The 13,935-nt window shown below is 38.0% G+C and overlaps 1 protein-coding gene across 1 annotated transcript; it reads left to right on the plus strand.

Moving 5' to 3' along the window:
* Positions 1-1,266: 1,266 nt before the first annotated feature.
* On the plus strand, positions 1,267-13,640 carry LOC593391 (actin-2). Its single transcript, XM_011682655.2, has 5 exons — positions 1,267-1,392; positions 6,110-6,349; positions 6,785-7,031; positions 9,918-10,146; positions 12,730-13,640. The coding sequence occupies exons 1-5, from the start codon at positions 1,267-1,269 to the stop codon at positions 13,016-13,018; spliced, it is 1,131 nt and encodes a 376-aa protein (XP_011680957.1). The 3' UTR covers positions 13,019-13,640.
* Positions 13,641-13,935: the final 295 nt, after the last annotated feature.

Raw genomic sequence — 13,935 nt, forward strand, 5'->3', positions numbered from 1 at the left:
TTATCTTTTTCTTGTTTTTGTTATTATACATGGCCTTACTGTAAAGCATCCGATGCATAGTTACAAAGTCATAAATAATGAGGTGAACTGAATTCCATTCGGGGTTTCATTAGTTATTAAGAAAAATATCGAGCTTAACTTAACATTTTTTCTTCTCAAAAAGACCTCGATATTACCAATATTAGTTAACTTTAAAAAAACGCACTAGGTCTAAAATAACACAATAAGGTGTTTACTTTCTCGCTGTCATCTTATTTACTCTGTTCAATCTGAGTTTCCTCTTTGAAGATTTGTAGATTGTAGATTTTCAAGAGGGTGGATTAAATGGATTTTGAAAAGCACTAAACTGCTTTAAATATTGATTGTTCTTAAAAGTATAGCTTTGTACCTTAATGTTTTTAATATTCGTCAACTTCAACATTTTGGATATCGTCTCACATAACACTTGTGTCCTCTAACATTTGTTTACTGTCATGTTGTCTACGTTAGAAAAAAGAATAACATTCATTTGCTTTCCCTCTCTGGAGATTTGCAGATTTTAGATTTTCAAGATGGTGGATAAAATTGAGGGAAAATGTCAATTATTCTGCAAAATAAGTTGATATTTTCAATATTCGTTTAGTACAACAATTCGTATTTCTACTAACATAACATTGAAGGCCTCACAATATTTAAAATGTAATTTGTTCTCCAAAGTACCTCGAAATTTTCAATTAAACAAAATGTACCTCGTATACCTTAATACTTAAAAGCATCTTGGAAATCTTATTATCTAATAGAAAAGAACACCACATTAATATTTTCCCTCTTGAAGACTTGTGCTTTATGGATTTTTAAATTGGTGGACAAAATTTTTTAAAACACCTTAAATACCTAAAATATCCATTGTTCCTTAAAGGTCAAGATCATTCCTTATTGTTTTCAATATTCGTTAACAACAATTTGCGTCTCGTCTAACTTATAATAACACTTATCACCTCTACAAAATTTCACTGTCTTTCAGTTATATATACAAAATACACTGATGCCTATAAAGTTGGAATAATGTATCCTTTTTTTCTTTTTTAATGAAATGATTGTGACAATACGATTTATTCTTGGTAGATTCAGTGTTGATCTTCTCAAAACTTTATTAATCAATCTCGTTGAATCTTAAGATTATCCAATAACGTTCTAAGAAGATATATAACAAATGCATCATTCCAACTTTATGCGCAATGCATTTTCCCTCTCTTTGAAGGTTTGTAGATTGTAGTAAGTTTCGAAATGGTGGACGAAGAGGCTTCAGCGGTGGTCGTCGACAACGGGTCAGGTATGTGTAAGAGCGGCTTCGCAGGCGACGATGCACCACGAGCAGTTTTCCCCTCGATTGTCGGTCGCCCTCGACACAAGGTGATTTTTCTTTCTTCCAAAAAAAAAAACGATCGCACAAGCTTTCAAAATAAAACCTACGGCAATTTCAGTTACGTCAGTAGCGCTGTCCGTCATATTGATTTGCGTATATGACATTAATGCGTATCATTCTATTAGCAATATAATAGCATATTGAAACCCCCCTCAATGCTAATTCTTGAAAGCCTCTGCGATCGTGATACAGTGACTAATATTTACACTCCATTTACCGCTCTGATGATTCCACATCTAACAAAGATCAGCCATAATCAACTCTGATTGATTGATTGATTGATTGATTTTTATTCGACAAGCTTCCAATATACAACAATATACAATAATAACAGATCAAAAATAAGTCAGCTTGAACAGGATAACCCACGAAAGCTCGAGAGCTTATTTCCAGTGGGGTCCCTTACAGACATGTATACAATTAATAAATTAAAATAGTAATATTTACAGACAGATAAGAAAATTAAAAGAACTACTTATTAAAGATAATAATAACAACATTAAACTGATGATAGAAATGATATTAAGTACAAGAAGAAAAAGAAGAAGGAGAAGAAGAAAAAGAGGAGAAGGAAGAAGAGGAAAATAATGATGAATTTGTAGAATTTCTATAACGTACGAAAACATAAGTATATACAACATGAAAAAGTATGAACCGACAGAAGAATAACAATTTCAATCATATAACATGTCATTCACTTCTCTTCTCTGACTGTCAAGTATTAGGTATTCCTTTAATTTCCTCTTAAAATGATCATAGTTTCCTATTTCTTTTACACCATTGGGAAGGGAATTCCAATGTTTTATGGCATTGTAATAAAACGAATTTCCAATACTACCTCCTCTTTCTGGTAAGTTAAAGTTGAATCGTCTATTTCTTGTATTATAATCATGTACGTCAGTAACAAGATCGAAGTTGGATCGAATATAATGATTCGCCCTAGTATGATATATTTTATGCACGTGATGCAATGCGAGTTGTTTTGATCTTTGGTCGACTTCAAGAAAACCAGCTTTAGAAAGTTCGCTATAGCCAACATGAGTTCTTGGACCAGAACAGTTGATAAATCTCACCATTTTGTTCTGTATAATCTTCAACTTCTTTTGATCTGACTTGTTTATGTTACTGTACCATGCAGGGTTAGCATAGTCAAATAAACATTGAATAAGAGCAAAACAGAGTGTACGTCTTGCTTTTAAATCCATACAACTTTGATATCTGTACAAAAATTTCAGACGACAATTTGCTTTTTTTACAACTGATTCTACTAAAGATGAAAATGAAATTGCGCTAGCCAACTCAATGCCTATACTTCACAGACTCTTTTCTCTTGATTGCTTGATTATTGTGTGTCACTTTGAATTCAAATGACTTTTTAGAACTACTTTTAGAACAAAATAAAATGCTTTCTGTTTTTCCCAAGTGTAAAGAAAGCTTATTATCAGTCATCCAATCGACACACGTAGACAGCTGTTCACTGAGCTTTTCCTCAATATATTTAGGATCAGGATTTGAATAGAGTAGTACGCTGTCATCTGCGTACAATAATAGTTTGAAGTCTTTTATACAAATACACATATCATTTATATAACTTGAAAATAGAATTGGGCCTAAAATACTTCCCTGAGGAACACCGCATGTTATAGGCATTAGTTTGGAACGAATATCATGAATGGCCACTACTTGGTGCCGATTAGATAAGTAGGATCTGAACCAATCTAAACTTGCCTTATCAAAACCCATTAGTTGTAACTTCTTCAATAAGACGCAATGATTAACTGTATCAAAAGCTTTTTGCAGATCAAGGAGCACCATACCAACAAAGCGTCCTTGGGAAGTTTCTCTCCTCAAATAATCAGTCAAATGAATTAGACATGTTTCAGTCGAATAATCATGTCGAAAACCAGATTGAAATTCATAAATTATATCATTTTCTTTGAAGTATCTTTCAATTTGAACACAGACCGATTTTTCTAGAATCTTTGATGCTACGCTTAAAACACTAATAGGTCTATAGTTGCTAACATCAGTTTTATCTTTCTTTTTATAAAGTGGAGTCACTTTTGCTATTTTCATATCTTCTGGAAAAGTACTCGTCAAGATAGATAGGTTCATTAAGTAACTTAGAGGCTTAAATAAAACCTTCGCACCATCTTTTAGAAATTTAGCTGGAATCAAGTCTAACCCAGTACTTTTTGATACATTCAACTTACGTAACTCTTTGAAAACAAATTGTTCACTGATTGGTAATAACTCGAAGCTGTTTTCACGTACACCTTTTCTTTCGTAAAAGTCACGAATACAATCATTGTCTGCGCTGAAAAAGTCTTTGGAAGGGGGGAGTTTGTCTACTAATTTGGCAGCCACATTTGTGAAATGAGAATTGAATTCATCAGCGATGGCCATCTTATCATGACATAATTCCCCATCAATTTTAATGACAGATTCTTGTTCTTTTCGCTTCTTATTTTTCAATCCTAAGCTTTTTAGATTCTGCCAAAGTTTTTTCGAATCTTGTTTATTTTCTTCTATCTTGTTTTGTAAGTAATCGAGTTTAGCCTTTTTCACCTCTCTTTGGACCATATTTCTTAATACTCTGTATCTTTTATAGAGCTTCTCATCTTTTGCTCTTTTCCTCCATTTTTTGTATACTATATTTCTCTCTTGAATTAGGGAAAGAATATCTTTAGTCACCCAAGTTTCTGATCTTTGTTTTATTCTTATCCGTTTCAGTGGCGCTATCATATTCAAATTTGAGATAAAAACATGTTGAAATATTGACCATGCCTCATTTACATCTGTACAGTCAGTTATTCGTGACCATTCAACAACAGATAGTTGAAGATTGAAAGACTCTTCTGTATATTTTTTCATGGATCTGATATCATTAGTCCTGTGATGACCTATAGCCAGTCTAACATTTTTCCGTGTACAGAAAGTAAAATAATGGTCGCTAATACCTAGATCAATGACACCACTTTGACTTATTTTATTTTCTTTGGTACAACCAACATGATCCAATAGAGAAGAACATGTAGGTGTAACGCGTGTTGCCTCTTTAATGAGTTGACTAAACCCATGAAGACTCAACAAGTCAATATATTTTTTAGCCAGTGGCGATTTGCGAAGAAGACAAATATTCATGTCTCCTAAAAGAATTATTTCGTCATCCTTCTTTAATGTATCAAGAATATTGGACAATTTCTCGATAAACAAATTGTTTTTCGGAGGTCGATACAGAACACCAACAACAATTGGTTTTGATCTTGGTATAAGCAAATTTATCCACAGGGATTCCGTATCTCCAGTACTTATAGCATCCATAATATTAAATGCAATATCATTTCTGATATAGAAACATACACCACCTCCAGAGCCAGAGGATCGATCATGGCGTATGATTTTATATCCGTCTATTTCAATTTCTTCATCATTTATGGAATTGTTTAACCATGTTTCAGTGAAAGCAATAATAGACAGCCTTTTTCTTTTAAAAAGAATTCTAAGTTCCGATATCTTGTTTAGAATAGACCTCACATTAAGGTGTAAAAAATGAAGACCTTTAACTTTAAACTTTTCTTCAAATTCTTGATAAAGAGAAGTGTTTTCATCTCTGAGGTTTGGCTGAATTACTCTTGCTATCGCTTGCTTTTCAGGTGTAACGCGCGTTATCTTAAAATAGTTTTCTTTTAGTCTATACTCGTTTTGGCTTTCTTTCTCTAAACAATCGTCGTTAAATAATGAGTCACAAAAAGATGGCAGACAACATGTTAAACAATTCCACTTCTCATCAGGGCATTCATAATATAACCTGCGGTACTCTGAAAAACTGATAGCTTGACAATTAGTGTGAAACCATTTTTTACAATAAGAACACAGAAGGCCGTGTTGATTACATTTGACTGGCTTATCACAGTTCCCACAACTATAATTTTCGGATCATCACTAGATTTTGTCATGTATAACGATCTCTTGTTATCAGCTATCACTATATTGGCGTAGCGAGAGTCCACTCAGTGATGTAGGCTCGGTAGGGGGGGAGGGGGTAGCCATCAGTCTTACTCCAAATTAGAAATGCGAAATTACGGGGCTACTGATAATGTAGAAGGAGACTGCACGAGGAAGTTTTTTTTTCCTCCTTTCCCGCTTCTCAATTTCCCTATATATGTTGTAAACGATTTTATTTTTATAATAATAACAATAATAGTAATGGGTTCTTGTACAGCGCTAATACCTGTCCCGATTAGTGTCGCGGCGAGACTCGTCTCGAATCGTGGACCTTACGGTGATCCGCAGTCCGGTGACATATCCACTCGACCATATATTATTTATGTTCATTTTCACCACTCAATTGGGTTCACCACGTGTCCACCATACCCCCTGTATCTACGCCATACACTGTAACCCCTGAGCAAGGGCGGATCTGAGGAGGAAAAAAAATATTATGATCTTATCTTGGTCAATATTTCTGATGTACTCCTCAAGCCCAGTCAATATAATATTTTTTTCTTCTTCAAAATCTTTTAACAAAATAAAAAAAAGCGTTGTATACATAAGGTAATAATATTGTTTAAGTAAAAGCATAGTACTACCCCTGAAGATAGAGAATGGGAAGAAACAACGGTAACCACATGGTGATAACTACAACGATGACGGTCGGTTTCGACGTCGATGTCGACCATTCCCTCCATCTTTTAAATACAGGGCGTAATGATAGGCATGGGTCAGAAGGATTACTACGTCGGAGACGAGGCCCAGCACAAGCGGGGGATCCTGAGCCTCCGTTACCCCATCGAGCACGGGATCGTCACCAATTGGGACGATATGGAGAAGATCTGGCATCACACTTTCTATAACGAGCTCCGTGTCGCCCCCGAAGAACACCCGTTGCTTCTAACCGAGGCTCCGATGAACCCCAAGACGAACAGGGAGAAGATGACGCAGGTATAATTTTTATGATATTGTGAAAGGGACAGTGGCGTATTAGTGCTGAGAGAGAGAGAGAGAGAGAGAGAGAGAGAAAGAGAGAGAGAGAGGGGAGAGAAAGAGAGAGAGAGAGAGAGAGAGAGAGAGAGAGAGAAAGGGGATTGAGGAGGGTAAACGAGGCCTTCCCGGCAATTTCCAATTCGGTTTATCTACGAAATAAAGAATTGCCCTGTATTAAATTGTGTCCCCAACAGTCGAAGTGAGAATTAAAAAAATGGAGACATAAAAGAAATAGAAATAGTTCTGACAAAACTATCATCCATGATAATCATCATTAAAATGTCCGACGAATTACATTTAATAATAGTTCGGTTCCTAAACTACATCTTTTTTTCGTCAAACATTTCTCAATGATGGTCAAATAAAATGATATATCCATCCCACCCCTAACAGATCATGTTCGAGACGTTCACATGCCCCGCGTTCTACGTTGCCATCCAAGCCGTGCTCTCGCTCTACGCCTCGGGGCGAACCACTGGTATGGTGATGGACTCTGGGGATGGGGTGACCCACACTGTGCCCATCTACGAGGGGTACGCCCTCCCCCATGCCATTACCAGGGTCGATCTGGCCGGGAGGGACCTCACCGATTACCTCATTACTCTGCTGACAGAGAGGGGATACTCCTTCACGACAACAGGTAATATATAATAGTAATAATAACAAACCGTTCTTGTTTAGCGCATATTAAATGACATCCCTATGCGTTTACAAATTTAGCTATGGCAGTCGTAGTCATCACACAGCTGCTTTTCAGGGAATAAATGATCCTACCAGTTATCCATTTAGCACCTGTGTGGAGAGTGGCAATTTTGGATAAGAGTGTCTCGAGTTGCAAAATGACATGTATGCCGGGCTGGGATTCGAACCGGCAACCCTTGGATTGTAGGTCAAATGAATAAACCACTATTTACCACAACACCACTCAAAGACTAATATTGTATTCAGTGGCGTAGCTACAAGGGGCATGGGGACGGGGTAAGGTGTACCCCCCCCCACAAACACACAAATAGTTCTGCGGAAATAGAAAGAGACATAGAGAGTGAGAGAGAGAAAGAGAGAGAGAGAGAAGATGAAAATAGAAGGAGCGTGATTTGAAAATAAAAGGTCCACCTTCCCCACCCCATACCTCCCCTTCTAATCCACAGCCTTTTTTATTAACCTAGAAAGACCGATGCCACGCCCCCTGTACCATCCTTTTTACTCCAAGAACATGTTTGCTTGTTTGTTTGTGTTATTGTTCCACATTCCACCTAACAAGATTGTCTCATACATAAAAGTTAACAAGAGAATGCATGATAAAACAATGATAGATATGTTACTTAGATAAGCTATATAGCTTTCCGAATAAAATACAAAAATATTGAAATTGAATTTGATAACGATAACGAAAGACCTAAAACAAAAAGTACGAGTCACTGACACATTAGCCATATATGACGTGAATGAGCCCTTTTAGCTCCATAAAGACACTGGTAATAATATAGGCCTATAAAGACATCACAGAGAACTCAGTTATTTCGTCTTTATTTTCTTTGTTATCATGGTTATGATTTTGTTGTGTTTAATTGCCTTGTTTCGTTTTGTTTGTAGATTTGTTTGTTTTTTGGAATGTTTAGTAATAGATCAATCGGATTTGTACACATAAATAACAATTTAACAATACACACTATGATAGATAAGCTAGATGTAGATAATTATATCCTCAGTCACATCAATGTTGTACACATAAAATATAGCGGGTATTACCATTTTAGTGATACACATCCATTTTCCAAAAAGGTACTCCATTTCCTCTATATCTCTCGCGGTCTCCCATCGCGTCCACCACGTTCGCTAATTACTTTTTACACGTACACATCTGCGCCTTGCCGCACATGCATGCCGGAGGCGTTGAACTCTGTTTCTCTTGGCATCCAAAATAAGGGAGAACAGTCTCATGATTCTGTATAGCACCCTAAAGTTACCAGTTTGTTATGCAGTAAACGAAGGGGAAAATAGAAGGATAGCTAGTTCCTTTTTTATCATTTCATAATAAAAACATGATCGATAAAATATGTGGCGTACATGCACAATTTTGTCCGGGGGGGGGGGGTGGTTGACGTTGCTAACCCGAATCAAAATAACCGCTTTCCAGATCTAAATTGCAAGAGAAAAAATGAATAAACATTCTATGGCGTTTTCAAATTGAAAATGTCATATTATCATCAAAATATTTTAATGCCATAGAGCTTTCAAATGGCTGGATATTTGATTTTGATTTGATTTGATTTATTTATTTCTGTTTGAGTTTCTTTTTCTTTTGCAGTTCATATTACAAACAAAATATGACAAAAGTAAGGCTGGCTGTAACTAATCAAAACATCAAACAGGAGGGTTGACAAAATAAGCAAGGCTTGATAGCATGACTACCCTCAATGCATACATAATAATACAAAATATGAGGAAGTGAAATTTCATCAACCTGGTTCGCCTAAATAGTGTATATAAAGGTCCGAATTTCGTATCTAATAATGCTGTAGTATAGAATTTAAAGAAATTTAAAACCAAAACACCTCTATAATGTTTGTTACAGCCTTACATCCTAGTGTGAGAGAGGGAGAGAGAGAGAGAGATAGAGAGAGAGAGTGAGAGGGAGAGGGAGAGAGAGAGAGAGAGAGAGAGAGAGGGGGGAGTGAGGGAGGGAGGGAGGGCGGGAGAGAGAACAGTCAAAACAGTGCCCCGTAACTGCTGTTTAGCTCTTTCTTTTCATATTTGTTTAACCAAATGCAAACCTGAAAATGTGATAAAATATGGTGCGATTTTGTCTTGCTTGTCGGATTATTTGGAATTGTGTCACTCCCCCACCCCCTGCTAATATTTCCAAAAGGATCACGAGACCGACAGCTCACTAAACCAACAGTGCATCCTTATTTATTTATTTGTTGTTGGTCTCGTCAGCCACCGGTCAAGTGAACCATCAGAAAAGTGGCAAGATGACGACCCAAGATACCAATATTTGCCTCTCAGAGCGTCTTGGGGCGTCGGTCTATAATTGGACCCATCAATTTCACGCGTCCGGTGAGAGCGAGTGAGCGGCATTGCCAATCTCTTGTGCTGTAGCCAGGTTTAATCAATATAAACTTAGTACTCTTTTTTTAATTTAAAAACTAAAAACTTGTATTTTCCCTCATAATAGCCGAGCGGGAGATCGTCCGCGACATCAAGGATAAACTCTGTTAATAATAATATTAAAGTGCATGAGACTGATTTGTATTTCTATCCTTATACCTTTCTATTTTGTTTGTCTCGTCAGCCACTGGTCAAGTGAACCATTAGAAAAGTGGCAAGAAGGCCCAAGATACCAATATTTGTCAGCCTCTCGGAGCGTCTTGGGGCGTCAGTCTATTGGACCCTCCAAAAAATGCCAGGCGTCCGGTGAGAGCGACATAGTCAGTCTCTTGTGCTGTAGCCATGTTTAATCAACATAAACTTAGTACTCTTTTTTTATTTTAAAACTCAAAACTTGTATTTTCTCTTATAATAGCCGAGCGGGAGATCGTCCGCGACATCAAGGAGAAGCTCTGCTACATCGCTCTCGATCTCGAACAGGAAATGGACCTGAGCAGTTCATCATCGAGCATTGATAAGACATACGAGCTCCCCGACGGCCAGGTCATCACCATCGCCAACGAACGATTCCGATGTCCCGAAGCACTCTTCAAACCCTCCCTCATTGGTTTGGAGGCGGCAGGCGTGCAGGACACCGCTTACAGGTAATTATGACTGATGCCTTTTGAACACGAGGCGTTATTTTGATTGCGTTCTAATCAGGAATGTGAATGTAATTCATCCATACGCCAGGAACTCAACGCAGGGTTTCATGTTCATTTTGCTTTCACTAGTGTACGATGTAACTCGGCACGTCAGAATCCGCTCCGATGATATTGGTGACGTAGAACTGCGTCAGCAAAGTGACGCCATGTATACACGAAGAGCTCAGGGCCCCGGGAACGATTTTTTTTTTCACCGGGGGTGCTGAGATATTCTTCTTCTTCCCAGAGTAGGAAGCATTTGCAATTTTTGAACCACATTAGGCGTATTTTCAGGCACTTCCTGGAGTAACATGACGTAAAATTGCTTTATTCTACCCCCTCCAAGAGTAGGGATCTTTTGCAATTTGAGAACCACATTTGGCGCATTAATGTCCACCGGCACTTCCTGGAAAAAAGACGAGGCCTTCTGATCGGTTAGAAGTTAGAGAAAAGTAATCTGTCACGTCGCGAGACGTATATGCTCCGTTGCTGCACAATGCACAAAGATGGTGGTTTGGCCTTATACATCACCAGTACTTCACCAGTAGTACTTGCAAAGTGTCTAATAACATTTATATGTTATTAGGGGCGTCGATCGCTATACCTTTTTCAGTGGGGGGGGGGGGGGGAGGTGTAGAGGCCACCGATTACCGACAAAACTAGCTACCAATTACCGACAAAATATATTAAAGGTAAAGACCAGTTTTGGAAACGCCCCCTCTCACAAAATGAAATGGAAGCTCTTATTATACCAATCAGGTGAAAGAATATGTTTTGGCAAATACGTGTGAATACATATGTTGACGAGAAACTGCGTACTGATTGATATATTTGGTAAATTGTTATATCTATTTGGACCTGATAGATATCGCGCACGTGTCACGCACGTGTCGCGTAGTCTAATATACATTTTTCTGTGTTTAATGCTTGTAACTTTACCAAGACTGTGCCAAAAATTCTTATCATTTTGATGATTCTATGCACAACCTTGCAGTACACACTTATATGCTAGATAATTAACCTTTTTCTGATCGATTCCACAACGTTTCTTTCACAATGCAATCGCATAACTGGTCTTTTAATCTGTAATGCCAATGTCCCAATGTCAACAAATTTAACCGTATAAACCCGGGGCCAGGAACTAAGTTATTTTTCAGTTCCCCCTCCCGTGCAAAGCGCGGAAGCTTTGACACTTCATTAAATTATTAGAGGAAGAAAACGATTCGTTGTACCGTTCCCGACTCTTAATTCTGGTTTTGCCCCTCCCGCGCGAAGCGCAGAAGCTATGACGTTTCTTGAATTATCAGTTAAAGAAGACGATTCGTTGTACCGTTCTCGACTCTTAATCGTTGGCTGAATTCAGTTGCCCCCTTCTCGCGCGAAACGCGTTTGCTTTTACGTTTTATTAAATTATTAGAGATAGAAGACGATTCGTTGTATCGTGTCCCTGTCTGAATTCAGTTTCCGCCCTCCCGCTCAAAGGGCGGAAGCTTTGACGTTTCATTTCATTACCGGTATTACTTGTAATCCTTGTCTGAATTCATTTCATTCATCCCGCGCAAAGCGCGGAAGCTTTCACGTTTCATTAAATTATTAGAGAAAGAAGACGATTCTTTGTACCGTTCTAGACTCTTAATCCCAGTCTGAATTCAGATGCCCCCATCTCGCGCAAAGCGCGGAAGCCTCGACGTTTCATTAAATTATTAGAAAAAGAAGACGATTCGATGTACGTTCTCGACTCTTAATCCTAGTCTGAATTTATTTTCCCCACCCCCTCCATCCGCGCAAAGCGCGAAAGCTTTCACGTTGACATTTCACTGGTCGCGTGCCAGCTAGGGATACATGTTATAGGATTTTGTGAAAGAAGGTATAACAACAAAGAAAAGGAAAAAGCGTCGTTGTGTCTGTTGGCTGTGGGACAATTTAGTAAACGAAGCATAATGATATTATTGATAAACATTAAATATATCATACAACAAAAATTGTTCAGGGGGTGCTGGGCCCCGCTTCCCAGGGCCATGGAAGAGCTCTCCTATTTTCGTGCAATCAAAATCTCAAATATTTCAATTTATTAATTTATCAAGGTGAGCATTTTGGTTAGACTGCTTTCGTGTTATATTTGACGGTGTATATTCGATGTTAACTACCGATGTTTAAAGTGTCGTCATTATTTAGGCTAATGAGGAAGGCAAGTAATTTAGTAAGAAATAGGCCTACTTTGATGAGCATGCCTTCAACTTCAATAATTATCCGAATGACGAGGTGGGGGCACAGGTCAACAACAAAAATCTGACAAGCAACAACAACATTACAACAACAACAGAAACAAAAAGAAATGTGGATCTCTCATTTTTTTCGGAAGGGTTATGATTATATACGGTTATTAGGTTAGCTGTTACCATACCCAGGAAACCAAACTAGCGCAGCAATTGTTTCCTATCTATTTGTCCTTCGTACTATTGTTTTTAACCTGATATATGTCGATTTACCAAATGAATAGAAAATACATAAATAAACAAAAAACAAATCTTTTCCTATACACAGTGGTATTCTGCGGTGTGACGTCGACATCCGCAAGGACCTCTACTCCAACATCGTTCTCTCCGGCGGCACCACCATGTTTCCTGGTATTGCAGATAGGTTGCAACGAGAACTCGTCAGTCTAGCGCCCTCTACAATGAAGATCAAGGTGGTTGCACCGCCAGAGAGGCGTTACTCGGTGTGGATCGGCGGGTCCATCCTCTCTTCGCTGTCGACCTTCCAGCATATGTGGATCAGTCGGGCCGAGTACAACGAGACCGGACCTGCCATTGTACACCGCAAGTGCTTCTGAGGATTCTTGAGGTGTCTCTTTGGTTCAAAGCCCCATGCTCTTGGACATGTGTTTCATGGTCAATATCCAGCTTCAATTGATGCAGCTCTCGACCCATCACTCTTCCTTTACCCATTACTAACCCTTAAACAAACCTAACACCCAACTGCAGGCCTAAGCATAAACATTTACAGAAATAAAGTCCGTAGCAATTGTCATCGGAGCAAAGTCGAATCACCGTCTCTTTGGGCACATTCAGGTAGACTAACGCAAAAAAAAAGTCGTGCATGAATAGCAACTGCACGCATCAAAGATACTACACGGATTCGCTTAGCTCTGCTAATACGATCCTCCTGCGATCAGATTATCGAAGAAATTACCATTTGAATTTGGAAATATAGCAAAAATGTTCTTCCTGGTTTAGGTTCTAAATACTTATAAGAATACGAACAACTGGTTTTAAGTGAATTTAACTGTTCTAGTCAGAGCTTTTTTATAATTTAGAACCAGGATGATTTCAGGCAGCGAAGTGCGTAAATAGCTCAATATTTGGGCAATGAAGTACCCGAATGTATATTATATGTTTTATATCGAAATTACATTTTTTACCACGCTCGTTAAGAATCAGGATAATTCTGGCCAACGAGATGCCCGATCATATCCTCATATTCGTATATCGGGGTGATAAAATATATGATTTCTATATTCATGTATATTCGGCGACGAGGTGCCCGCAAATATTATTTTATATCTTATCTATAGTATGTAGGTAACAAAATAATTTTTGACTATATTGACCAAACCTTTTTGTTTTAACGTAACGTGTGTATATGGCCTTTGACATGGTGATGAAAAAGAATGTTCTGTGATAAATTTGGGGTCAAGGTGACGTAAAACTTTTTCTTTCTTTGAAGAATGCGGTGACTTAAAAAGGGAGG

Source organism: Strongylocentrotus purpuratus, unplaced genomic scaffold, assembly GCF_000002235.5.
Source record: "Strongylocentrotus purpuratus isolate Spur 01 unplaced genomic scaffold, Spur_5.0 spur5_contig_846, whole genome shotgun sequence".
NCBI lineage: Eukaryota > Metazoa > Echinodermata > Echinoidea > Camarodonta > Strongylocentrotidae > Strongylocentrotus > Strongylocentrotus purpuratus.

Coding starts and splice junctions, on each gene's coding strand:
- LOC593391 (XM_011682655.2), top strand. CDS start 1,267: ATGGTGGACGAAGAGGCTTCAGCGGTGGTCGTCGACAACGGGTCAGGT. Junction 1,393..6,109: donor TCGGTCGCCCTCGACACAAG/GTGATTTTTCTT, acceptor TTTTAAATACAG/GGCGTAATGATAGGCATGGG. Junction 6,350..6,784: donor ACAGGGAGAAGATGACGCAG/GTATAATTTTTA, acceptor CACCCCTAACAG/ATCATGTTCGAGACGTTCAC.